The sequence below is a fragment of the Anolis sagrei genome, chromosome 8 (genome assembly GCF_037176765.1).
Source record: "Anolis sagrei isolate rAnoSag1 chromosome 8, rAnoSag1.mat, whole genome shotgun sequence".
Classification (NCBI taxonomy): domain Eukaryota; kingdom Metazoa; phylum Chordata; class Lepidosauria; order Squamata; family Dactyloidae; genus Anolis; species Anolis sagrei.
In genome coordinates, this window is record NC_090028.1 from 31,780,811 (window position 1) to 31,808,652 (window position 27,842).

Here is a 27,842-nt window from a genome sequence, read left to right on the forward strand (position 1 = left end):
AGTTCACCTACAATCAAAGACCACTCTGAACTCCACCAATGATGGAATTGAACCAAACTTGGCACACAGAACTCCCATGACCAAGAGAAAATACTGGAAGGGTTTTGGTGGGCATTGACCTTGAGTTTTGGAGTTGTAGTCACCTACATCCAGAGAGCACTGTGGACTCAAACAATGATGTATCAGAACCAAACTTGGCACGAATCCTCAATATGCCCAAATGTGAACACTGGTGGAGTTTGGGGAAAATAGACCTTGACATCTGGGAGTTGTAGTTGCTGGGATTTATAGTTCACCTACAATCAAAGAGCATTTTGAACTCCACCAATGATGGAACTGAACCAAACTTGGCACACAGAACTTCCATGACCAGGAGAAAATACTGGGAGGGTTTTGGTGGGCACTGACCTTGAGTTTTGGAGTTGTAGTTCACCTACATCTAGAAAGTACTGTGGACACAAACAATGATGGATCTGGTGCTTTGAATGCAATTTTCCTGCTTCTTGGCAGGGGGTTGTACTGGATGGCCTATGAGGGTTCCTCCAACGCTATGATTATATGAAAGCAAAGAGGCAGCGGCTGTTCTGGTACCTGGGCAACAGTCAGTATATATGCTACTATAGTATACCAGTTACAACATTGCAGATGAATAATGGTTAGTTAACAATCGTTTGGTTACCGCAGTGTCAAACCATATGTTGTTACACTAAGAACATAATGTCAAAGGGAGGTTTGTGGGTTCTTCTCCTGTGCGAAGAGGCTGGCTTCTTCCCTCCTACAATGTTTACCTTGGGTCTGCGGAACGTACACTTCTTTTTAAGCACACTTGCTAGGGAAGTCTTTTTTGTTGTTGTTTAACATCACCCTCTGTCTTCTTTTTTTGCTCTTTCCCTGTACAGTTTTGCCCCGCAGAGCACTCCCCTAAGCGAATTGCTGACAGCTCCTGAAGGAGACGTTTGAATGAATCAGGCAAAACAGCCCAGTGGCCTCCCTCCTGTCAACAGCACAAATAGCAATCAAGTCTTGCAAAAACATGTGCAGAGCTGTTGATGAGTAGCACATGGCTTTGGAGAGGAGGAAGAGGAGGAGGAGCAGGAGGGCGGAGGGCGCTGCTCTTCCAATTTACAGCAAGATCCCGAAGGACTTCATGCTTATAAGACGAGAGAGATGCTAAGGCAGAAGCCGGCTCCACAGATGTGGCCAAAGCAGGAAGATCCGGCAGCCGATTGACCGGTGGTGCTAGCCTTTGCTTCTTGGAACGGCACAGATCTGCTTAGACAAAAAAAGAGCCCGATCCACAAGCAAAACAGGACTTAAAATGCCAGCTAAGGGCAAATACTTCTTCAACGATAGCGAAGGCTGCAAGCTGGCCGACCCTTTGTATGAGAAGTACCGCTATTCGAGTCAGCAGCACCCGCTCCTATTCTTCCTGCTCTTCATTGCAATTGCCTACTGCATGACCCTCCTCATCGTGGTCCTTAGCTACAATGTGAGTATACAGCGCAAGGCTTTTATTTATTTATATACTAGCTTGGGGAGTCAGCAGTGCCCAGGTTATTAGAAGAGGGCATTGTTTAGGTTCTTGTGGGTTTTTTCGGGCTATAGAGCCATGTTCTAGAGGCATTTCTCCTGACGTTTCGCCTGCATCTATGGCAAGCATCCTCAGAGGTAGTGACACCCTCACTACCTCTGAGGATGCTTGCCATAGATGCAGGCGAAACGTCACGAGCAATGCCTCTAGAACATGGCTCTATAGCCCGAAAAAAACCCACAAGAACCTAGTGATTCCAGCCATGAAAGCCTTTGATAGGGCATTGTTTGTTTTGGAGTATTTGATATAATAATAATAATAATAATAATAATAATAATCATCATCATCATCATCATCTATATAGGAGCTCCCGGTGGCTCAGTGGGTTAAACCCCTGTGCCGGCAGGACTGAAGACTGACAGGTCGCAGGTTCGAATCGGGGAAGAGGCGGATGAGTTCCCTCTATCAGCTCCAGCTCCTCATGCAGGGACATGAGAGAAGCCTCCCACAAGGATGATAAAAACATCAAATCATCCAGGCGTCCCCTGGGCAACGTCCTTGCAGACGGCCAATTCTCTCACACCAGGAGTCACTCCTGACACGACCAAAAAAAAAATAAATCATCTATATAAATAAAAATGTAGTGTTCGTTTGTGGTATTAACATAACTCAAAAAACACTGGACAAATTGACACCAAATTTGGACACAAGACACCTACTAACCCAAGGAATGACCATCACTCAAAAAATTGATTTTGCCATTTTGGAGTTGTAGTTGCTGGGATTTATAGTTCACCTACAATCAAAGAGCATTCCGAACCCTACCAATGATGAAATTGAACCAAACTTGGCACTTAGAACTTCCATGACCAACAAAAAATACTGGAAGGTTTTGGTGGGCATTGACCCTGAGTTTGGGAGATGTAGTTCATCTACATCCAGAGAGCACTGTGGACTCAAACAATGATGGATCTGGCCCAAACTTGGCACGGATATTCCATATGCCCAAATATGAACACAGATGGAGTTTGGGGAAAATAGACCTTGATATTTGGGAGTTGTAGTTACTGGGATGTATAGTTCATGTACAATCAAAGAGCATTCTGAACCCAACTAACAACAGATTTGGGGCAAACTTATCACACAGAATCCCCACGACCAATGGAAAATACTCAAGGCCATCCAATCCAACTCCCTTCACCAGGGCAAGAAAACATAATCAAAGCCCTCCTGACAAAGAGCCATCCAGCCATAGTTGTAGATAGATAGATAGATAGATAGATAGATATGATTCACACCTACACAGATATAGCATCATAGATTAGAAAGAGACCCCTAAAGAAGGGCAATTATATTTTGCATGTTTCAGAGTAGGCAAACCAGACAGTCTCCGCTTTCTCATTACTTTTCCCGATCACCAGAGTGGGCCACAGCAACGCGTGGCAGGATATTATTTATATCCCACCACCATATCCCCAAAGGGGATTCGGGGTGGCTAACATGAGGCCGAGCCCAAAAAACAATACAGCAAAATAAAATACAGAATGCAGACAACAAAAATCACATCAGAATAAAATACATACAGTAGCAAAATAAAATAAACAAAGCAAATTAACACATTATAAAATTGAACAAAATGGCAGGCCAAATGGACGAGGTAAAATGATAAAGCCCTGGATGAGGTAGGAAAGAAAATATATAATTGAGGGGAGCTCTAAAAGAGTAAACAGTGGGGTAGGCTTTCAGTATAGGACGGGGGAAAGTGCATCATAGGGGCAACACTATAGATGGAGCAAACAGAAATGGGATAAATGGTCACTCTCCAAAGGCACATCGGTAGAGCCAAGTTTTCAAATTTTTCTTGAAGGCTGCTAAGATGGGTAATTATCGGGTTGGTAATGTGTAACACTATTTATTAGGAAAAAGTCAGTCTTTACTTTTGTTTTTTTATGAATGCTCCCATTGGAAAAAGCATTTGTGTGCTCATTTAAGTGAACTACAATTCCCAAAATCATGTGTTTGTCCTCCCAAAAACCTGCCTGCATCCAAAGTTGATCATGCTGGATCTGTGTTTGGTCCAGATCTGATGTTGGCTGAGTTCAGGATGAACTACAACTCCCAGATCCTAGGTCAATCACCCCCAAAGCAAACCTGTATGCACAGTTGGCCATGTTGGATGTGGGTGCCAAGTTTGGTCCAGATCCGAAGTCAGCTGGGTTCGGTGCTCTCTGGATAAGGGTGAACTACAACTCCCAGAGACAAGGTCAATCACCCCCAAACCACTGTGCACCTGTACGCACAGTCATGTTGGTTCTGTGTGCCCACTTTGGTCCAGATCTGATGTCGGTTCAGTGCTCTCTGGGTAAGGGTGAACTACAACTCTCAGAGCCAAGGCCAATCACCCCCAAATCCCTGTGCACCTGTACACAGTTGGCCATATTGGGTCTGTGTGCCCAGTTTGGTCCAGATCTGATGTTGGCTGGGTTCCATGCTCTCTGGATAAGGCCGAACTATGTCTCCCAGAGCCAAGGTCAATCATCTCCAAACCCCTGGGCATCGATATGCACAGTTGGTCATGTTGGGTCTATCTTCCCACTTTGGTCCAGATCTGATGTTGGCTGAGTTCACCTCAAACCCCTGTGTGCCTGTGTGCACACTTGGCCATGTTGGGTCTGTGTGCTCAGTTTGGTCCAGATCCAATGTTGATTGAGTTCAGTGCTCTCAGGATAAGGGTGAACTACAACTTCCAGAGCCAAGGTAAATCACCCGCAAACCCCTGGGCATCTATATGCACAGTTGGTCATGTTGGGTCTATGTGCCCACTTTGGTCCAGATCTGATGTTGGTTAATTGCTCTCTGGGTAAGGGTGAACTACAACTCCCAGAGCAATGGTCAGTCACCCCCAAACCCCTGTGTGCCTGTGTGTACAGTTGGCCATGTTGGGTCTGTGTGCTCAGTTTGGTCCAGATCCGATGTCAGTTGAGTTCTGTGCTCTCAGGATAAGGGTGAACTACAACTCCCAGAGCCAAGGTCAAGCACCCCCAAACCCCTTTGTGCCTGTATGCACAGTTGGCCAGTTGGGTGCTTGCCATAGATGCAGGCGAAACGTCAGTAGAGAATGCTTCTAGAATATGTCCGCATAGCCCGAAAAACCTACAACGCACTTTCAGAGTTGTTCTTTGATAGTGGTATGACATATGCTATTCACACAAAAAGCTCCCAGGGTTTGATTTTGGGCATCTTCAGAGAGAAAGATCATGTAGTACGTGGTCCTTATTGTTCATGTGTGCCTTCAAGTTGTTTATGGCTTTTGGCAACTCCAAGGTGAACCTATCACAGGGCTTTCGTGGCATGATTTGCTCAGATGGGGTTTGCCTTTGCCTTCCTCCAGCACTGAGGGAGTGGGACTTGTCCAAAGTCAACCACCCCAAAACTGAACTTCAGACTTTCTGTTGGGATTAGAAGGACATTTTGCCTGAGATCCTGGAGAACAGCTTTTGGTCAGAAGAAAACAATATAGATCAGGACCTACTGGTAGATCTTTGTGATAGGTCGGTAGGGATTTCTGACTCATAGTTATTTAACAATCATAACTCCAAAGTCACTCATACCTTAAGTTGGTGGTATTGAAATAATAATAATAACAAATAATATTAATTATTATATTATATTATAGTAATATTAATAATTATTATTATGTTGAAGGAAACATGAGTTTGGTTTCAAATTGAAGCATTTTGAGGTACTTTCAGTTCTTTGGGTCACTTCTTATGATTATTTAAGTCTAAATCAGCATTGCTCAACCTGGGGGTTGGGACCCCGGGGGGGGGGGGGTTGCAATGGGGGTGTCAGGGAGCCGCAAAAGACCATCAGAAAGCACAATACATTCTGTTGGTCCTGGGAGTTCTGTGTGGGGAGTTTGGCCCAATTCTATCATTGGTGGGGTTCAGAATGTTATTTGATTGTAGGTGAACTATAAATCCCAGCAACTCAAACTCCCAAATGTCAAGGTGTGTTTTCCCCCAAATTCACCACTGTTCACATTTGGGCATATTGAGTATTTGTACCAAGTTTGGTCCAGATCCATCATAATTTGAGTCCACAGTGCTCTCTAGATGTAGGTGAACTACAACTCCAAAACTCAAGGTCAATGTCCACCAAAACCCTTCCAGTATTTTCTCTTGGTCATGGGAGTTCTGTGTCCCAGGTTTGGTTCAGTTCCATCATTGGTGGAGTTCAGAATGCTCTTTGATTGTAGGTGAACTATAAATCCCAGCAACTACAACTCCCAAATGACAAAACCAATCCCCCACCCCCCACAACCCCACCAGTATTCAAATTTGGGCGTATTGGGTATTTGTGCCAATTTTTTTCCAGTTAATGAAAATACATCCTGCATATCAGAAACTTACATTACGATTAATAACAGTAGCAAAATTACTGTTACGAAGTAGCAACAAAAATAATGTGATGGTTGGGGGTCACCACAACATGAGCAACTGTATTAAGTGGTCGCGGCAATAGGAAGGTTGAGAAACACTGGTCTAAATGTATAATTTTTGATTGATGAGTAAATGCATGCACCAACTCACAAAAGAAAAGAGAGAGCTGTTCAGTCACCTTTCCATGTTCCTAATATTTACCAGGTTCAGGTAGATCCAAAATTGCAGATTGCTTAGGGTCAACTTCATGACTATTTCCCTTTTGCTTTCCCTTTCACAGGACCCTCGCGATCACCTTGCCTTTGTCATTACAGTGAGCGTTGCTCTCATGATCTTTATCATCATGTATGTACTGGTTTACATTGAATACTTCTTTTGGTGCCAGCTGAAGCTGTTTGCTATTGTGATTTGGATCTGCTTGCTGGCCATTGGATACGTGTCTATTTTTGGCAAGAGACATACGACTCAACTTTCGGCATGGGAACAGGTATTTGCCCCATCTCTTCATCTTTATCTCAGTCCTTCCTTTCAATGTATTGTAGATGACAACATTCTCTAACTTGGTGTCCTTAAGGTGTTTGGGACTATCTATCTTACCATCTCTGACCATAAATCCAAAACCAGTCTGGAGAACGTGATATCTATGTCACCCCAACCTTATTTGATCCTTCATCCTACCTGAGATGAAGGATCAAATTCTGCCTGTCTCCAACTTGGTGTCCTCAAGGTGTCTGGAACTATCTACCCTACCATCTCTGACCATTAGTCCAAAACCAGACTGGAGAATGTGGTATTTATGTTCACCCCAACCTTATTTGATCCTTCATCCTACGTGAGATGGATTCTGCCTGTCTCCAACTTGGTGTCCTCAAGGTGTTGGATACTATCTGTCCTACCATTTCTGACCATTAGTCCAAAACCAGGCTGGAGAATGTGGTATCTATGTTCATCCCAATCTTATTCGATCCTTCATCTTACGTGAGATGGATTCTGCCTGTCTCCAATTGCTGAGAAAGGCGGGATATAAATATGGTAAATAAATAAATAGATACATGAGATGGATTATGTCTGTCTCCAACGTGGTGTCCTCAAGGTGTTTGAGACTATCTATCCTACCATCTCTGACCATAAATCCAAAACCAGGCTGGAGAATGTGGTATCTATGTTCACCCCGACCTTATTCGATCCTTCATCCTACATGAGATGGATTCTGCCTGTCTCCAACTTGGTGTCCTCAAGGTGTTGGATACTATCTGTCCTACCATTTCTGACCATTAGTCCAAAACCAGGCTGGAGAATGTGGTATCTATGTTCATCCCAATCTTATTCGATCCTTCATCTTACGTGAGATGGATTCTGCCTGTCTCCAACTTGCTGAGAAAGGCGGGATATAAATATGGTAAATAAATAAATAGATACATGAGATGGATTCTGTCTGTCTCCAACTTGGTGTCCTCAAGGTGTTTGAGACTATCTATCCTACCACCTCTGACCATAAATCCAAAACCAGGCTGGAGAATATGGTATCTATGTTCACCCCAACCTTATTCGATCCTTCATCCTACATGAGATGGATTCTGCCTGTCTCCAACTTGATGTCCTCAAGGTGTTTGAGACTATCTATCCTACCATTTCTGACCATAAGTCCAAAACCAGTCTGGAGAATGTGGTATCTATGTTCACCCCAACCTTATTTGATCCTTCATCCTAGATGAGATAGATTCTTCTTGTCTCCATCTCTATATCCATCCCATATTCGATGGATTCTGAAATGGAGAGAGACAGAAAGTTATGCAAGAATCTGAGTTCAATGGCTGGCAAATTGGAATTCATCTTCAAGTTTCCAGTCTTAAGATGGACATTCTGATAGCTTCCCATAATTTTTCTATCTCTGCTGTGCTTATTTAAACTCATTTTCAAATCTATCCACCATGTTTAAAAGAATGGAAAAATGGCTTCCTATTTAAGGCTGACTGCCTCTCCCTAGATGCTGCTCATTATGCAAATGAGCCTGGCTAATCACCTGCAGGGTGGGGAATCATTTAATTATGACATCAATTTGCAAAACTAATAGTTCTTTGATTGTGGGCAATTAGGGGCAGCATAGAGAGTTGCAGCTGTGGGTGTGCCTTAGAGGAATGATATTCAAGCTAGAGAGAGAGAAGGCCTACGTGGTATGGATGGGAAGAATATGCGCAATGCCCCTGTGTGTGTAGGTTTGCATGTGACTGAACTTGATGATTTGGTCTCTCTGGCTTAGAAACAGGTATCATCACAAAAGGTGTAAAATGGGACATATTAAAACACGAGGAAGTAAGCGTAAGAGGGAGTTCCTCTTGCAGTATGTTCCGAATGAAGCAGAGAGTGTTTGAGGATTAGGACATCCGTAGGGATACCAAGGTGCCTGTTTTTAAAGCTATTGTCTCCCAACCTTGCTATACGCCTGCGAGACGTGGACAGTCTACAGACATCACATGCAACTCCTAGAACGATTCCATCAGCGCTGCCTCTAAAAAATCCTACAAATCTCTTGGGAAGACAAGCGGACAAATGTCAGCTTGCTGGGAGAAGCAAAGACCACCAGCATTGAAGCAATGGTCCTCCACCATCAACTCCGCTGGACCAGCCACGTTGTCCGAATGCCCAACCACTGTCTCCCAAAGCAGTTGCTCTACTCCGAACTCAAGAATGGAAAATGGAATGTTGGTAGACAGGAAAAGAGATTTGAAGATGGACTCAAAGCCAACCTTAAAAACTCTGACATAGACACTGAGAACTGGGAAGCCCTGGCCCTTGAGCGCTCCAGCTGGAGGTCAGCTGTGACCAGCAGTGCTGTCGAATTTGAAGAGGCATGAATGGAGGGCGGAAGAGAGAAACATGCCAAGAGGAAGGCATGTCAAGCCAACCCCGACCAGGACCACTTTCCACCTGGAAACCAATGCCCTCACTGCAGGAGAAGATGCAGATCAAGAATACAGCTCCACAATCACCTACGGACCCACTGCCAGTACACTGATCTTGGAAGACAATCCTACTCGGTCAACAAGGGATTGCCTAAGGAAGGATGTTTGAACAAAAACGTATGCAATTATACGCATTATACAAAAACGCATGCAATTATAACGATCAGAACATTCTGCATTACTATTACAAGGACAACTATATTTTAATCTATAGTAGCACCTCTACTTTTGCAAGGGTTGGGGTGCAAGATCCCTGCAAAAGAGGAAAAACATGAGAGAACAGCTGTCTGGGAATCTCTAAGTCCTCCAAGGCAATTTTATGGCCAACTTCTGCCAGAAGCTATCCATGGAATCATTCTAGAGCACCTAGAAATTCCTAGAGATGTGTCCTCACTAGACATTTGTAGGGCCTCTAGGGTGACTCTATGGACCTTGGGAGGAGCTAAATATTTCTAAGGAAAGTATTAATCAAATCCACCATAGACTTTTTCTGGAAGATCTAGACAGTTTGAGAGAGAATATAGAAATCAAATTACTTAAATCCACCTTCCTAATGTCACAACTCCTTAATACAGGTCCTCATGTTGTGGTGACTCCCAACTGTAAAATTATTGGGTTGTTGTAGATTTTTTTGGGCTATATCGCCATGTTCTAGAACATGGCCATACAGCCTGAAAAAACCTACAACAACCCAGTGATTCCAGCCATGAAAGCCTTCGACAATACGTTGTAAAATTATTTTCATTGGTACTGTTATGAATCGTAATGTAAATATCTGATATGCAGGATGTATTTTCATTCACTGGACCAAATTTGGCACAAATATACGATATGCCCAAATTTGAATACTGGTGGCGTTGGGGGTGTGTGTGTTGATTTTGTTATTTGGGAGTTGTAGTTGCTGAGATTTATAGTTAACCTACGATCAACTAGCATTCTGAACTCCATCAATGGTGGAATTGAACCAAACTTGGCAGACAGAACTCCCATGACCAACAAAAAATAACATACCGTTAACTGCAGTAGGTAGGACTGGAAGTCACAAAGGAACAGCTCTATTTAGTCTTTCGTCACTAGTCTCTTACCTCATAGTTTTAATTCATTTCCTATGAACAGTTCTGTCACCTAGCTAGATAGTTTTAAGATCAACATCTACTCATAGGTAAGTCTGGATTTCTCTCTCTCTTTCTCTCTCTCTCTCTCTCTCTATATATATATACTAGCTATACCTGCCACACGTTGCTGTGGCCAGCCTTCCCTCCCTCTTTCTCTCTTTCTCTCCTTCCTTCCCTTTTTTCTTTCCTTCTATACTTCCTTCCTTCTCTTCCTCTTCCCCTCCTTCCCCTCCTTTTTCTTTCCTTTCTCTCTCTCTTCCTTTTCTACTTATTCTTGGACTGCAACTCCCAGCAGTCCTCCTAATTGATCTATCTATCTATCTACCTACCCAATCTCCATCTAATCTATCCATCTGGAGGATTGCTGGGAATTGCAGTCCAGGAATAGGAAATTGGAAATATGCAGTGATTTGGGATGCTCTCAAAGAAATCTAAAGAGAAGAAAGCTTGCAGCTTGAAAGCAGTGCATTTGGATCACCCTCCTCTCCTAAAGGGCCTCATCTAGGTGATACCGGGAGCTGTAGTCTGGAAAAGAGTGTGAATATGCTATTGTGTGTTTTGTTTGCCAGTGAAGTTGTTTTTTTGCGCATGCACTGTAGTGTCTTTTTGCTTTTTTGGCTTTTAAGCCACTTCTGCCGTGTTTTTCAGTCTTTTTGTGAGTGATGGTCACTCATTGGCCTGATAGGTGTATTGTGTCCAAATTTGGTGTCAATTCGTCCAGTGCTTTTTGAGTTATGTTAATCCCACAAACTAACATTACATCTCTTTTATTTATATAGACTAGCTATCCCCTACCACGCTTTGCTGTGGCCCAGTCTCATGAGCTGAAAAATAAAGTAACGAGGAAGTGTTGGTCTCTAATATATATAATGTCTTGATGCTTGTAGCTTGTTCTTTCTTTGTCATTGTTGATGTGGAGATTGACTGGTTTGCCCACTCTGGAACATGCAACAAATAATTGTCCTTCTTTAGGGGTCCCTTCCAAACCATTGATACTATATCTGTGTGTGTGTGAATCATATCTATCTATCTATCTCTATGGCTGGATGGCTCTTTGTCAGGAGGGCTTTGATTACATTTTCTTGCCCTGGTGAAGGGAGTTGGACTGGATGGCCTTAAGTATTTTCTGCTGGTCATGGGGGTTCTGTGTGGGAAGTTTGCCCCAATTCCCTCATTGGTGGGGTTCAGAATGCTCTTTGATTGTAGGTGAACTATAAATCCCATTAACTACAACTCCCAAATGTCAAGGTCTTTTTCCCCCAAATTCCATCTCTGTTCATTTTGAGCATTTGGAATATTCAAGCCAAGTTTGGTCCGGACCCATCATTATTTGAGCCTGCAGTGCTCTCTGGATGTAGGTGAACTACAACTCCCAAACTCAAGATCAATGCCCACCAAACCCAGTATTCTGTTTGTCATTGGAGTTCTGTGTGCCAAGATTGGTTCAATTCCATCATTGATGGAGTTCAGAATGCTCTTTGATTTTAGGTGAACTATAAATCCCAGCAACTACAACTCCCAAATGACAAAAAAAATGAGTGATGGTCACTCCTCGGGTTAGTAGGTGTCTTGTGGCCAAATTTGGCGGCAATTCGTCCAGTGGTTTTTGAGTTATGTTAATCCCACAAACGAACATTACATTTTTATAGATATAGATGCATATCAGATATTCACATTATGATTCATAACAGTAGCAAAATGACAGTTATGAAGTAGCAACGAAAATAATGATAATAAAGAAACATTAGAAAAGAAGAATGGAAGGAAATTTGGTTGAAAAGATTAAAATATTCTTATGCGGTAGATCTTAGAGAAAACTGGGTCAAGATATCACAAAGGTGGTACATGACCCCCCAAAAATTAGGCAAAATCTATAACAACACGTCCACCACATGTTGGAAATGTAGGCGTAAAGAAGGGTCATTCTTCCACATGTGGTGGACGTGTGACAAAGCCAAAAATTTTTGGAGGATAATTCATAAAGAAACCCAAAACATGTTAAAAATACAGTTACCCTTGAAACCGGAGATATTTTTGTTAGGAATGTATGACAGAAACCTGGATAAGGACAAGGATAAATTATTATTCCTGGCGCTCACAGCAGCAAGAATGTGTTACGCCAAGATGTGGAGACAAGAAGAGATCCCAGAGGAAGATGATTGGGTTATAAAAATATTAGATATCAGGAACCTGGACAAATTAACCTTCTTGCTGCTGAAAAATAAAGAAATCAAAAGAAACGAAACAGACTGGAGTGAAGTCACGGAATATTTAAAAAAGAAATAGTAATATGAGAAAAATAAATTAAGACTGAAGCACGATAAAAAGAGGGAAGGAAGAAAAATATGATCATCAAGTTTGCAGACGACACCAAATTGGGAGGGATAGCCAATAGTCCAGAGGACAGGAGCAGAATTCAAAACGATCTTGACAGATTAGAGAGATGGGCCAAAACTAACAAAATGAAGTTCAACAGTGACAAATGCAAGATACTCCACTTTGGCAGAAAAAATGAAATGCAAAGATACAGAATGGGGGACGCCTGGCTCGAGAGCAGTACGTGTGAAAAAGATCTTGGAGTCCTCGTGGGGAACAAGTTAAACATGTGGCAGCAAAAAAAGCCAATGGGATTTTGGCCTGCATCAATAGGAGCATAGTGTCTAGATCTAAGGAAGTAATGCTACCCCTCTATTCTGCTTTGGTTAGACCACACCTGGAATATTGTGTCCAATTCTGGGCACCACAATTCAAGAGAGATATTGACAAGCTGGAATGTGTCCAGAGGAGGGTGACTAAAATGATCAAGGGTCTGGAGAACAAGCCCTATGAGGAGCGGCTTAGGGAACTGGGCATGTTTAGCCTGAAGAAGAGAGGGCTGAGAGGAGATATGATAGCCATGTATAAATATGTGAGAGGAAGCCACAGGGAGGAGGGAGCAAGCTTGTTTTCTGCTTCCTTGGAGACTAGGACGTGGAACAATGGCTTCAAACTACAAGAGAGGAGATTCCATCTGAACATGAGGAAGAACTTCCTGACTGTGAGAGCCGTTCAGCAGTGGAACTCTCTGCCCCGGAGTGTGGTGGAGGCTCGTTCTTTGGAAGCTTTTAAGCAGAGGCTGGATGGCCATCTGTCAGGGGTGATTTGAATGCAATATTCCTGCTTCTTGGCAGGGGGTTGGACTGGATGGCCCATGAGGTCTCTTCCAACTTCCAGGAAGCATCTTTTCTTTTCTTTCTTTCTTTTTAAAAAATATTTTTAATTTTAATTTTAATTTTTCTTTATTACTATTATTATTTTTCTCACCTTTTTTTCTATTTTTTTTCTTCACATCGGTGAAGCTGGTGTCTTTCTTTCTCTTTGCTTGTTTGTTTTATGAAAACTCTAATAAAGATATTTTTTTTAAAAAAAGAAAATAATGATATGGTTGGGGGTCACCACAACATGAGGAACTGTATTAAGGGGTCGCGGCATTAGGAAGGTTGAGAAACACTGCTCCAGGTTCTTCATTCTACTTCTCTAGTTATCAGTAGATCTTCCATCAAGATTCTGAGATCAACCATTTATATATTTATTTATTTATTTGCTTTATTTCTATACCGCATTTTTCAGCCCAAACAGGCGACTCAATGCGGTTTACAAGGTACAAGTTATCACAACACTGTCAGTGCAGTTAAAAACGCAACAAATGCAACAACAAAATCAACAACATTTTTATTTACTTTGCTTGTATACCGCAGTTTCTCAGCCCGTAGGCGACTCAACGCGGTTCACAGCATAGCAAAAACAGTCATAACAAAATAGCAGAACGATTTAAAAACCATGAAAGCACAATATACAATAATGGCACATCAACAACAACACAACAACGTCTCGTAACTAAAATCGTGATCCAATTCGTCGTCTATAATTCCGTTCCTATACATCAATCAACAACAATTAACAAGAACAAACATAACGCCTCAGTGAAATCAGATCCGTTCTCATAATCCTTGTGCCATTCCTATGTTCCATTTACCGTCTTCCTATGTTCAGTTGCACTGTTTAACCAAACGCTTGTTCATAAAGCCAAGTCTTGACCTTTCTCCGAAACGCCAGCAACGAAGGTGCCTGTCTGATGTCTACCGGTAAGGCATTCCATAGCCGAGGGGCCACCACTGAGAAGGCCCTGTCTCTCGTCCCCGCCAGACGCGCCTGTGACGCAGGCGGGATCGAGAGCAGGACCTCCCCAGACGATCTTAATGTTCTAGTCGGTTCATAGGTGGAGATGCGTTCGGAGAGGTAAGTGGGGCCAGAACCGTTTAGGGCTTTATAGGCTAAAGCCAGCACCTTGAATTATAAGCTAGATATATGTCTTATTTTATATTGTTTTCGGAGTACTGCTTCTTTTATAACTTCTCCTGATCTCTTGAAACTTTTCTCATGACTGTCAACAATATCCAAATGCTCTCCTTCCTTCTTTTTCAGGTGCCATTTTTTCTGTTCATCATCTTCACCGCTTACACCATGTTACCTTTTGGAATGAGAGATGCCATAATCGTCAGCACTATTACGGCATTGTCGCATATTATAGTCCTGAGCATTGCTTTAGTGGAACGCAACAAGCAAAGTCAAGTGACCCTTATTTGTCAGGTAAGGCCATAAAATAATAAAAAGTTGGCCAATGACTGTAATGACCAGTTAATTTATTAGCACTTCTAAGAAAAGATTCATGAACCATGACCCATTTTTTATCTAGAGCAGACATGTTGAATCCATTGAATTTCCTTAAGTGTTGATTTATTCAATTCCAATTGAGTCAGTAAGTGTGATTCTGAATATAACCTTGTCCTGAATATTACAGAAAATACATTTCACTTCTTAAGAACAGAGGGAAATGGCTTCTTCTAGAACAGTGTTTTTCAACCTGGGGGTTGGGACACCTGGGGGGTTTGGTGTCAGAAGGGTCACCAAAGACCATCAGAAAACACAGTATTTTCTGTTGATTTCTGTGGGAAGTTTGGCCCAATTCTGTCATTGGTGGGGCTCAGAATGCAGAATGCTCTTTGATTGTAGGAGAACTATAAATCCCAGCAACTACATCTCCCAAATTTCAAGGTCTATTTCCACCAAACTCCACCAGTGTTCACATTTGGGCATATTGAGTATTTGTGCTAAGTTTGGTCCAGATCCATTATTGTTTGAGTCCACAGTGATCTCTGGATGAAGGTGAACTACAACTTCAAAAGTCAAGGTCAATGCCCACCAAACCCTTCCAGTATTTTTTATTGGTCATGGGAGTTCTGTGTGCCAAATTTGGTTCAATTTCATCATTGATGGAGTTCAGAATGCTCTTTGATTGTAGGTTAACTATTAATCCCAGCAACTGGCAACTATAAATCCCAGCAACTCCCAAATGAAAAAATCAGTCCCACCCTACCCTACCAATACTCAGATTTGAGCGTATTGGGAATTTTATTAATTTTTATATAGATTACAACAAAAGAGTGAGAACAATAAAGTATAGGAAAGTTAGGAAATAAAGAAAAAAAAAGAGAAAAAAGGAGAAACACAAAATTTACCAAAATCCCAAATAACCCCTAAAAAAAAATTCTACAAAAATACACAAAAAACACAAAAAACACAAAAAAGAAAAAAAAAAGAAAAAAAAGATGACTTCCATTCCATCTTCTTGGATCATATCTTCTTAATATTCAAAAATATAAAATAAGTTCAAAAAGAAATTGTCTCTCTTGTTTCTTATTTTCCCAAATTGTCCAGATATTCATGGAGATTATCCCAATTCGTTCTTCTTAGTATCATACCTGTATTGGGTATTTGTGCCAAATTGGGTCCAGTGAATGAAAATACATCCTGCATATCAGATATTTACATTACGATTCATAACATGAGCAAAATTACAGTTATGAAAGCAGCAAAAAAATAATTTTATGGTTGGGGGTCACCACAACATGAGGAACTGTATTAAGGGGCTGTGGCATTAGGAAGGTTGAGATCCACTGTTCTAGAATGACAAGTCTTTTTCTTCTGTTTTGTCAATATGAATTTTTTTGTTGATTTAATTGACCAAAATGCAAGAGAATTCATTCACCTTTTAAAAATGGTTAAGCTAACAAGAACAGCTTCTCTCATGTGTGTGTGTATATATATATACACACACACACATACATATACATACACACACTAGTTGCCCCCTGCAACACATTGCTGTGGCACAGTCTGTGTATATGTGCTTTGTGTGTATGTTACTTACTTACTTACTTAGGCGATCCCTTGTTGTCCGAGTAGGATAATCCTTCAGGGTGGGTCCGTAGGTGACTATGGAGCCCTATTCTTGATCTGCATCATCTCCCGCAGTGAGTGCATTGGTTTCCAGGTGGAAGGCGGTCCCAGTTTGGGTTGGCTTGACGCGCCTTCCTCTTGGCACGTTTCTCTCTTTCACCCTCCATTCGTGCCTCTTCAAATTCTGCAGCACTGCTGGTCACAGCTGACCTCCAGCCGGAGCGTTCAAGGGCCAGGGCCTCCCAGTTCTCAGTGTCTATGCCAGGGATTTTAAGGTTGGCTTTGAGCCCATCTTTGAGTCTCGTTTCCTGCCCACCAACATTACGTTTTCCAATCTTGAGTTCAAAGTACAGCAACTGCTTTGGGAGATGGTGGTCGGGCATCCGGACAATGTGGCCAGTCCAGAGAGTTGATGGCGGAGGACCATCACTTCAATACTGGTGGTCTTTGCTTCTTCCAGCACGCTGATGTTTGTCCGCTTGTCTTCCCAAGTGTGTGTATATATTTGTGTATATGTGTGTTTGCATTTATATATGTGGTTCTGTGCATGCGTTTTAATGTAATTTTTGTTTTTTGGCCTTTTAAGCCTCTTCTGCTGTGTTTTTCAGTGTTTTTATGTGTGATGGTCACTCGTTGGCCTGATAGGTATATTGGGTCCAAATTTGGTGTCAATTTATCCAGTGGTTTTTGAGTTATGTTAATCCAACAAACAAACATTACATTTTTTATCTATATAGATATATAGATATATATCAATATGAAATTTTATGTTGATATATATAATATATATAACAATATTTTACACACACACACATACAATGAAAATAAGGACATTGTGGGAACTGGCTGTTTCCCATTTGGAAACTTCTTAGCAAATCTTAGATAAATCTTTTATCAAGCCATGTAACAAACTTCAGAGGAAGTCAAGCTATAAAAGGAGTTTGGTTGTGTCCATGAAAAGGCACATACTGCTGGATTGGATCATAGCTATTGACATTGCTTGGTTGAACCAACTGATTAGCCTTTGTTTGCAGAGGAGAACCTTGTTTAGGGGAAGAAATGAAGAGGGGAAAAAGGTGAGGAAGGCATTCACATTCTGAATTTGTGCAGAGAGATATTAAGTTAAAGCAGTATTTCCTGACGGCGAAGCCTAAGCCCTCCTCTGCAGTGATATAACTTGTGCTAAATTCCAGAGAAAATATTTGGCTTTCTGTGGGAAGGGTTGGGTGTGTTCCTAAATTCCTTGGAAAACGGGGGGAAAAGAACTTCCCATGGTTTTGTAAGCGGGAAGGCTGTCCACATCTTGCACCACGCCAGTGGATTTTCACAATTGTTTGGCAGGGATCGGTGGCCTAGACATGCAGTCTTTAAAATCTGATAAACATCTCCATGCACAGTGGCAGAGCCTCCCTGATTCGGGATGCACATCGTTTCGACATTTGCGTCACGTCTGGGGAGTGAGGTAACACTCTTCCTTCCCCCAAATGAAGGCTTCTTGGTCCAGCTGAGGCAAGCCCTTTCTTTTATTAACGCTTTGCTTTCCTTCCATTCTTGGAAACCTCTCATAACTTACAAGGAAAGTTTTGACTCTCATGTTGGACAACCAGCACATTCTGTGAAGCATCTCCTCTATGTTGACATGTTCCTGTTTCACCTTGACTTGCATTAGATTCATTTCAGTGTTTTAAAATCCTACTATGATCCTTGGCAGATCATGGAGAAATATAATATTGTATTGTCGAAGGCTTTCATGGCTGGAATCATTAGGTTCTTGTGGGTTTTTTCGGGCTATAGGGCCATGTTCTAGAGGCATTTCTCCTGACGTTTCGCCTGCATCTATGGCAAGCATCCTCAGAGGTAGTGAGGTCTGTTGGGATTAGGACAATGGGTTTATATATCTGTGGAATGGCTGGAGTGGGGCAAAGAGCTTTTCTCTGCTGGAGCTAGGTGTGAATGTTTCAACTGACCACCTTCATTAGCATTTGAAGGCCTGGCTGAGCCTGGGAAAATCTTTTGTTGAGAGGTGTTGAGAGGTGAAAAAGAAAATGAAAGAAGACTGACTTTTCTAGATGTCCTAGTTATCCGCAAACCAGATCAACAATTGGGTCACACCGTCTACAGAAAACCCACACACACAGATAGATATCTACATAAAAACTCCAACCATCGCCCAAGTAAAAAAAGAAGCACCATTAAAGCCTTGGCAGAACATGCAAAAAGAATCTGCAAAGCCCACCTCCTCCAAGGAGAAATGAACCACCTCAACTGGGCTCTCCAAGCCAATGGAGACTCCACCTCAGATATCAGAAGAGCTGCAAGCCCGAGAACAAGCCATGAGAGTCAAGACAAAGATCCACCCAGAGGAAAGGTGTTCTTGCCATACATCAAGGGACCCACTGACTGCATTGGGAAGTTGATGAGGAAACACAACATACAAACTATCTACAGACCCACCAAGAAAATCCAACAAATGCTACGTTCAGCAAAGGACAAGAGGGATCCTCTCACCTCTGCAGGAGTCTACCGTATACCATGCAGCTGTGGACAAGTCTACAGAGGGACCACCAAACGCAGCTTTGCCCAGACACAAATCAAGGAACATGAAAGGCACTGCAGACTGCTTCAACCAGAGAAGTCAGCCATAGCAGAGCACCTGATGAACCAGCCTGGACACAGCATATTATTTGAGAACACAGAAATGCTGGACCACTCCAACAACCACCATGTCAGACTACACAGAGAAGCCATTGAAATCCACAAGCATGTGGACAATTTCAACAGAAAGGAAGAGACCATGAAAATGAACAAAATCTGGCTACCAGTATTAAAAAACTCTAAAATTACAACAGCAAAACAGCAGAGAGGAAACAACCAGGCACATCTTAACACCTCTCAACAAAAGATTTTCCCAGGCTCAGCCAGGCCTTCAAATGCTAATGAAGGTGGTCAGTTGAAACATTCACACCTAGCTTCAGCAGAGAAAAGCTCTTTGCCCCACCCCAGTCATTCCACAGATATATAAACCCATTGTCCTAATTCCAACAGACCTCACTACCTCTGCTTGACATAGATGCAGGCGAAACGTCAGGAGAAATGCCTCTAGAACATGGCCCTATAGCCCGAAAAAAACCACAAGAACCTAAATATAATATTGAAATATACTGGAGGTACTGACCATAGTCATGTGATGATGTTGCCCATTGTTACGAGGGTTGAATGAAAAGTAATGCCTCCACCTTCGTAACTCCTCAACAGATGACAGGACTTGTATGTGGCAGGTACTGGCTTGTTCAGTAGTCTCTCCCCTACAGTTCAATTTCAGCAGGAAGCCTTAGCATTGAACAGTTGTTTTGTTAAAGTGCAAAGTGTGGAACCCTGAACAGACGGTCGGTCAATGCGACTTAAGCAACGTGCAGTCATTGAATTCTTGACAGCAGAAGGTGTCACCCCAAAAAAGATTCATCAGAGAATGCAAGCTTTTTATGGTGATTGTGTTGATGTGAGTACTGTGCGTCGTTTGGGCGAGTAAGTTTAAAGATGTTGAGGTGGGAACATCTGAGTTGCGTGACAAACAAAGAGATGGACATCCTGTGACAACAACCATTGAGTTTCACAAGCAAAAGGTTGACAGATTGATTCAGGACGATTGTCGTATCACTCAGAGAGAAATTTCAAGCATTTCACAAGAACGTGTGGGTCACATTATTGGTTTGCTTGGCTATCGGAAGATCTGTGCACGATGGGTTGTGGAAACAGTGTCGACTTCTTCTGTGACGGCTTCAGAAAACTTGTTCATTTTTGGCAGAAATGTATCCAATTGTCCTATGATTATGTGGAAAAGTGAATAGTGGTAGTTAAAGAGCACATTCTAAGGATTATTTCTGCATTTGATTTATTAAAATATTCCTGTCCAAACCCAAGTAACGAAGATGGAGGCATTACTTTTCACTCAATCCTCGTATTCAACCCAGGTGGTGCGATACCAGCTAAACAGTGTAATTTCTCCAGTGGTGTGGGGCGCAGGCACCCGTGATAATACGGCATGTCTCATTAAGAGCCACATCCACTGTTTTAGCATGGTGTGATGTGTTCCACACTGGGCATGCATACTCAGCAGCAGAGTAGCAAAGCGTTAGGGCAGATGTCTTCACTGTGACTGGTTGTGATCCCCAGGTTGTGCCAGTCAGCTTTCGTATGATATTATTTCTAGCACCCACGTTTTGCTTGATATTCAGGCAGTGCTTCTTGTAGGTCAAAGCACGGTCCAGAGTAACTCCCAGGTACTTGGGTGTGCTGCAAAGTTCCAGTGGGATTCCTTCCCAGGTGATCCTCAGATCTCAGGATGCTTGTCTGTTCTTAAGATGAAAAGAACATGTCTGTGTTTAAATGGGTTAGGAATCAGCTGGTTTCCCCTGTAATAGGCAGTAAGAGCACCTAGAGCTTTGGAGAGCTTCTGTTCAACCATCTCAAAACTCCCTGCTTGAGCAGTAATGGCATGATCATCAACATAGATGAAACTCTCTGTCCCTTCTGGCAGTGGCTGGTCAGCTGTGTAGATGTTGAACATGGATGGAGCAAGCACGCTCCCCTGAGGCAGGCCGTTCTTCTGTTTCCGCCATCTGCTTCTTTGGCCCTGGAACTCAACAAAAAAGCTCCTGTTTTGTTGCAGATTTCCTATGAGGCGGGTGAGGTGGCAATCCTTTGTGATATTATACATTTTACTCAGGAGGAGGTGGTGGTTTACAGTATCATAAGCCGCTGACAGGTCTATGAAGTATCACAGTAAAGGGTCAGCACTAGGTGAAGCGTAAACAAGGGGAAAACAGATAGAACCCATTCACACAAATGTGAACGGGTTCAGAACTGAACACTTTCTACATGTTTTCTTTGCGTCGTTAGTCATAATCTGCAAAGAAATTGGATCTGAATGCGGCCCTCTGCTTTGGGATGGATTTCAAAAGCTGGAGGATGATGCCATGTGCTCTTTTAATTTAAAGCCAATACATCACCCGACCACTAATTGCATGTACTCATTTGTTTCAAAAGTTTTCTCCAGCCCATTGTGTAGTCATTTGGGGATTTAGAGGAAACTCCGGATCAAATGAAATGAAATATTTTCCTTTCTAGTTTCTAGTAACCACAGATTTACTCAGCCTTACATCACCCCTGCAGAGCAAAATGGGTGGATAGAAAAAACAAATGTTGGAGTTGTTCAGTTTTTCCCCTCTCCCCAGTTGTTACAAACTTCAGTGGGATTTTACTTGACAGTATGAATGGCCTGGAGTTTCCCCCATTCTCCTTTCAAATGTTCTGACAAGAGCCAGAACGTGTATATTTTTGTACTCAGGTTCAGCTGAAATATCATTAAAGGCACTTAACCATGGTTTGGTATTGTTTCTGGGTTATAAATCCCACCATCCTTAGCCAAGAATGAGATGGAGAGTTTGATGGAGTTCAGAATGCTCTTTGCTTGTAGGTGAACTATAAATCCCAGAAACTACAACTCCCAAATGACAAAATCATAATTTTTGAGTGATGGTCACTACTTGTGCTGTGAGATGTTTTGTTGCCAAATTTGGTGTGATTTCGTTCATTGGTTCTTTTGTTTTTAAGGTACTCTTTATGCACAGAGCATTTTTATATATATAGATAGATTATCCTTCATGTAATTTATACTCTGCCTTTCTACTGAACCAAATTGAAAACAATGCACTGGCTATACCGGTTCACAATTTTCTGGTCTATTAGTAGTTTATACACAACTGTTATGCTTGGAAACAGTGGTTGTACTTTTTATGTCCCTTCTGATTTGGGAAGACAATGTTTTCCATGTTCTTGTTGCTTTAGACAAATTGGTAACACAGAGAAAAATATTATTGGAATATGTCATTTGCTTTTCTACCTGAGGTGTTAGGTACACATTGCATCTCCACCTGCATGCACTTCACAAGTTGATTTCTCATGGCCAGCTCCAGCTTGCTAATATGTGTTGCTAATATGTGCGGCCCTTTCCAAAGCTCATTTTTGACTTGTAGGCACTTGACCAGAGCAAATGGAGTCAGTTAATTATTCCGCCCCCTGCTCAGCAAGCTTTCAACTTGGCAAACACAATCTTTTTCGTAATTTTTAAATGACACTTGTGTTTGCACCAGAGCGTCAAAGTAAGTACGCTCTGTGTTCGCAAAGTCTTGTTGAAAGAGAAATAGACATTGCACTGAGAAGATGGGGTTATTGGTTGGAAATGAGCTGAAAAATGTTGAAAAATTAGGATCAATCAAATGCGGTGTCCCAAAAGTCTCCATACAGAGGAAAATTAACCAACTCATATATTAGGTTCTTGTAGGTTTTTTCAGGCTATAGGGCCATGTTCTAGAGGCATTTCTCCTGACGTTTCGCCTGCATCTATGGCAAGCATCCTCAGAGGTAGTGAGGTCTCTTCTTGTTCATACAGGACAGAGGAAATGGCAGCAAGGAATACACATTTTTCTTGACTCCAGACCTCTGGATGGACCAGGTCTCATATTTTATGAAGGCTGGCTATAAAAGGAAAGGTTGAACAGATGCCAGTGAGACCATCATGAAACCTTATCTCTAACCCAGTTCTGTTGTCACACACAATGTTCCTTATTTCCAATGTGAAATAATCCCACCATCAGCCTTCATAAAATATGAGACCTGGTCCATCCAGAGGTCTGGAGTCAAGAAAAATGTGTATTCCTTGCTGCCATCTCCTCTGTCCTGTATGAACAAGAAGAGACCTCACTACCTCTGAGGATGCTTGCCATAGATGCAGGCGAAACGTCAGGAGAAATGCCTCTAGAACATGGCCCTATAGCCCGAAAAAACCTACAAGAACCTAGTGATTCCAGCCATGAAAGCCTTCGACAACTCATATTATATTATATTATATTATATTATATTATATTATATTATATTATATTATAAGGAGTCACGGTTGTGCAGCGGGTTAAACTGCTAAGCTGCAGAACTTGCTGATCGGAAGGTCAGTGGTTCAAATTTGTGGACAGGGTGAGCTCCTGTTGTAGGCCCCAGCTTCTGCTAACCATCATTGTTTGAGTCCACAGTGCTCCCTGGATGTAGGTGAACTACAACTCCAAAACTCCAAAACTCAAGGTCAGTGCCCACCAAACCCTTCTAGTGTTTTCTGTTGGTCATGGCAGTTCTGTGTGCCAAGTTTGCCAAGTTTGGTTCAATTCCATCGTTGGTGGAGTTCAGAATGCTCTTTGATTATAGGTGAACTATAAATCCCAGAAACTCCAACTCCCAAATGACAAAATTATAATTTTTTGAGTGATGGTCACTCCTTGTGTTGTGAGACGTTTTGTTGCCAAATTTGGTGTGATTTCATTCATTGGTTCTTTTGTTTTTAAGGTACTCATTATGCACAGAGCATATATATATATATATATATATATTGTAAGGAGTCACAGTTGTGCAGTGGGTTAAACTGCTACGCTGCAGAGCTTGCTGATCGGAAGGTCAGTGGTTCGAATTTGTAGACAGGGTGAGCTCCTGTTGTAGGCCCCAGCTTCTGCCAACCTAGCAGTTTGAAAACATGCAAATGTTAGTAGGTCAGTAGGTACTGCTTCTGCAGGAAGGTAACTGCGCTCCATGCAGCCATGCTGGCCACATGACCTAGGAGTGTCTATGGAAAATGCCAACTCATCGGCTTAGAATTGATGAGCACCACCTTTCAGAGTCGGACATGACTAGGCTTAATGTCAAGGGGGAACCTTTAATATTTATCATATACTAGCCATCCCCTGCAACGCGTTGCTGTGGCCCACATGGGGGTTCTGAATCGGCGGTTTGGCCCAATTCTATCATTTTTGGTATTCAGAATGCTCTGTGATTGTAGGTGAACTATAAATCCCCACAACTACAACTCCCAAATGTCAAGATTCTATTACCCCCAAACTCCACCAGTGTTCATATTTGGGCATATTGAGTATTCATGTAGAGTTTGGTCCAGATCCATCATTGTTTGAGTCCACAGTGCTCTCTGGATGTAGGTGAACTACAACTCCCAAACTCAAGGTCAATGCCCACCAAACTTTTCCAGTATTTTCTGTTGGTCATGGGAGGCCTGTGTGCCAAGTTTGGTTCAATTTCATCATTGGTGGAGTTCAGAATGCTCTTTGATTATAGGTGAACTATAAATCCCAGCAACTACAACTCCCAAATGAGAACATCATAATTTTTGGAGTGATGGTCACTCCTTGTGCTGTGAGACATTTTGTTGCCAAATTTGGTGTGATTTCATTCATTGATTCTTTTGTTTTTAGGTACTCATTGCACACAGAGCATTTATATATATATATAGATTACATTGTACAAAATAAATTCTTGGTATATTTGTTTTTCGGCCTGTTCCTTGGGTTATTTAGGGTACTGATTAAGAGAATTGCATTGGATATGCCGCTTCATGTCTAGTTTCTTAGATAGGGTTATCATGACTTTCTGTGGGTGAGCAGATGGTGACTAGTAGGTGGCATATGTTCTGTTTCTCAATACTAGAGCTGATAAGGGGAAATTGGTGCCGTTTTTGGAATCAGCAGGTCAAATGTACTCAAAAACAGGGCTAACATTTGAGGCACCAAAATGTGTGTTGGCCAGTGTTTCTATATTATATTACAATTTTTAATATTTGTATATTACAATATATAATTTAACAATTACAATATAAATTATATCGTCTATATAAATAAAAATGTAATGTTCGTTTGTGGGATTAACATAACTCAAAAACCACTGGATGAATTGACACCAAATTTGGACACTATATCCTTAACAGATCAACAAATTACCAACAGGAAAGGAAGGAGGGAAAGAGGGAGTGAAGGAAGGAGGGAAAGAAGGAGAGAAAGAGGGAGGGGGAAAAAGAAGGAAAGAGAGAAGGAAGGATGGAAGCAAAAAGCGAAGGAAGGAAGGAAGGAAAGAGGTAGAGAAGGGAGGAGAGAATGAAAGAAGAAAAGGGAAGGAAGGAGGGAAAGAAGGCGAGAAAGAGGGAGGGAAGAAAAGAAGGAAAGAGAGAAGGAAGGATGGAAGCAACAAGCGAAGGAGGGAAGAAAAGAGGTAGAGAAGGAAGGAAGGAGAGAAGGAAAGAAAAGAGGGAAAGAAGGAAAGAGGGAGCGAAGGAAGGAGCGATAGAAGGAGAGAAAGAGGGAGGGAAGAAAAGAAGGAAAGAGAGAAGGAAGGATGGAAGCAAAAAGCGAAGGAAGGAAGGAAGGAAAGAGGTAGAGAAGGGAGGAGAGAATGAAAGAAGAAAAGGGAAGGATGGAGGGAAAGAGGGAGCGAAGGAAGGAGGGAAAGAAGGAGAGAAAGAGGGAGGGAAGGTTGGCCACAGCAATGCATGGATACAGCTAGTATTTTAATATTAATATGGTTTAAAATTTTAATACTTTCAGATATACAACACATAGAGAATATTTTGTAAGGAATATTTTCTAAATAAAGGTTATTTTCACTACGATTTTCCATTTTCCCTTTTCTTGGTGACCTTTGGGACTCCTTATAGAGATGGTAGTTTGGATCTGTATCAAGGCAAGACTAAATTGAGAAAACCCCAAATGTACAGAATTGGGAGAGATACAATACAATACAACACTAAACCCAGATTTCTGCTCTTATTTCTCTCTCTGGTTGTGTCAATTGTTTGGCACAGTAGAAATACTGTACATTGAGATATGTGAAAGAACGTATCTCTAGGAATCGCAACGTCTCCCACTTTGAATTTATGGTCAACTTCCTGCAGAAATCGATCAGTGAGTTGCACTGGTGGACTTTGAGATTCCTAGAGAACATACAAATCGACCCTTCAAGGCATAGAGCCCTAAAGGAGAAACAAAGCAAGACTTCCCATCCATGAATGTCATCGGATAAACACAACAAGCACCACCATTCAGTCAAATTTGGATGGTGTTTATTGTTCTGGCCAAGGGGGAAAAAAGCCTCGTTGATTTACAAGGTTGTGATTTTTTGGGGGGATATTTTCTGTATTTCTTTAGGTGCTGGCCAATGTTTTTATTTTCCTGTGCGGTAGCTTGATGGGGGCATTTCATAAGCACCAGATGCAGGATGCTTCGTGGGACTTGTACCGATATACATTGAAATGCATCCAAGTCCAAATGAAACTGAAGATTGAAAAGAGGCAACAAGTAAGTGGATGAGTCTATTTATTTATTTACAGCATTTATATGTATGTATGTATTTATTTATTTACAGTATTTATATTCCGCGCTTCTCACCCCGCAGGGGACTCAGGGTAGATTACAATGTACATATACATGGCAAACATTCAATGCCATACACAACATATATAGACAGACACAGAAGCATTCCAGCTTTTCTTGTGGGTATTCTGGCAACCAGGGGAGTTGTCCCTCACCAACCATTTCTGACACTGATGAAGTACTTCCTCATTCTTTGCATGCTTGCTGGAGATTTTTATGGCCTTGTAAATTAGTTAAATTTACCTCCCTGCATAAGCGGTACCTAAATTTTGTACTTGACAGATGCAACTGTCTTTCGGGCTGCAAAGGTCAACAGTAAGCTACACAAAATTGGTCGGAAGCTCACTCTGACCTGCCCTGGCTTTGAATTCATGACCTTTCAGTCAGTAGTGTTCTTAATGCAGCTGCGCCACAGTCCCGGTGTAATATTCTGCCTTTCTCACACTGAAGGGGACTCAGGGATGGATCACAGAATGCATACACGGCAAACATTCAGTGCCGTCAAACAGATAACAGATAGAGGTATATGTTGGCATTTCCCCCAACTTCGGCATCCTGGAGGCTGTGATCGATTCCGGCCACAGGAGGGTGCTGCCACTCCATCCTCTATGACAAAGACCCCTTGATCACAGACTTCCTCCTTTCTTTGATTGCAGGCATTTTCTGATATTTCCTTTTTATGGTGTCGTAAAATACCTCCCCGCTTAAGCAGTGCCTAATTTCTCTACTCACAGCTTACAGCTGTTTTCTAATTGCTTAGGTGGATAGTAAGCTGGGCTGAAGATCAGGTGCTCACCCCAACCTGGGCTTCGACCTGCCAACCTTTCTATTGATGTGATCTATTGCTGTTGGCGATTAACCAACTGTGCTAAAGCCCAGCCCTTACTTTTATTTTACTTACTTTGGTTACACCTTTTAATGCTTTTTAAAAATAAATAAATAAATGAATAAATACATTTTCAATAAAATTGGAAGGAATGCCATCTTATTCTTTGCACTCATTATTTTAGCTACCTGATTTTGATCCATTTTGAATGATATTCCGAACCCATATATATTCATCACGAAATTTGTTGAAATAAGAGTGAAATAATTCAACAGTTTCAAAATACAACCATATCGAGATAAAACAAAACCATTAATTAAATCAATTTAAAATACAACCAAAGATTTAAAAAAAATATTCAAAATATGATATAGGGTTCCGCATTTCAACCATTTCCAGTCTTTGACAAAACTTGTTGGATAGTCTGTAGGGA

At 41.8% G+C, this 27,842-nt stretch overlaps 1 protein-coding gene across 3 annotated transcripts in view; it reads left to right on the plus strand.

Moving 5' to 3' along the window:
* The window catches only part of ADCY7 (adenylate cyclase 7), a 138,698-nt gene that overhangs the window by 55,646 nt on the left and 55,210 nt on the right, over nt 1-27,842 (plus strand). For 2 of the 3 annotated variants that reach the window (XM_067471109.1, XM_060788147.2), the window contains exons 2-5: nt 900-1,489; nt 6,254-6,460; nt 14,516-14,680; nt 26,359-26,508. In XM_067471109.1, the coding sequence (XP_067327210.1) occupies nt 1,319-1,489; nt 6,254-6,460; nt 14,516-14,680; nt 26,359-26,508 (693 nt within the window). In that variant the 5' untranslated portion in view covers nt 900-1,318. The remainder of the gene's footprint in view (nt 1-899; nt 1,490-6,253; nt 6,461-14,515; nt 14,681-26,358; nt 26,509-27,842) is intronic. The other variant, XM_067471110.1, reaches the window with a different exon arrangement.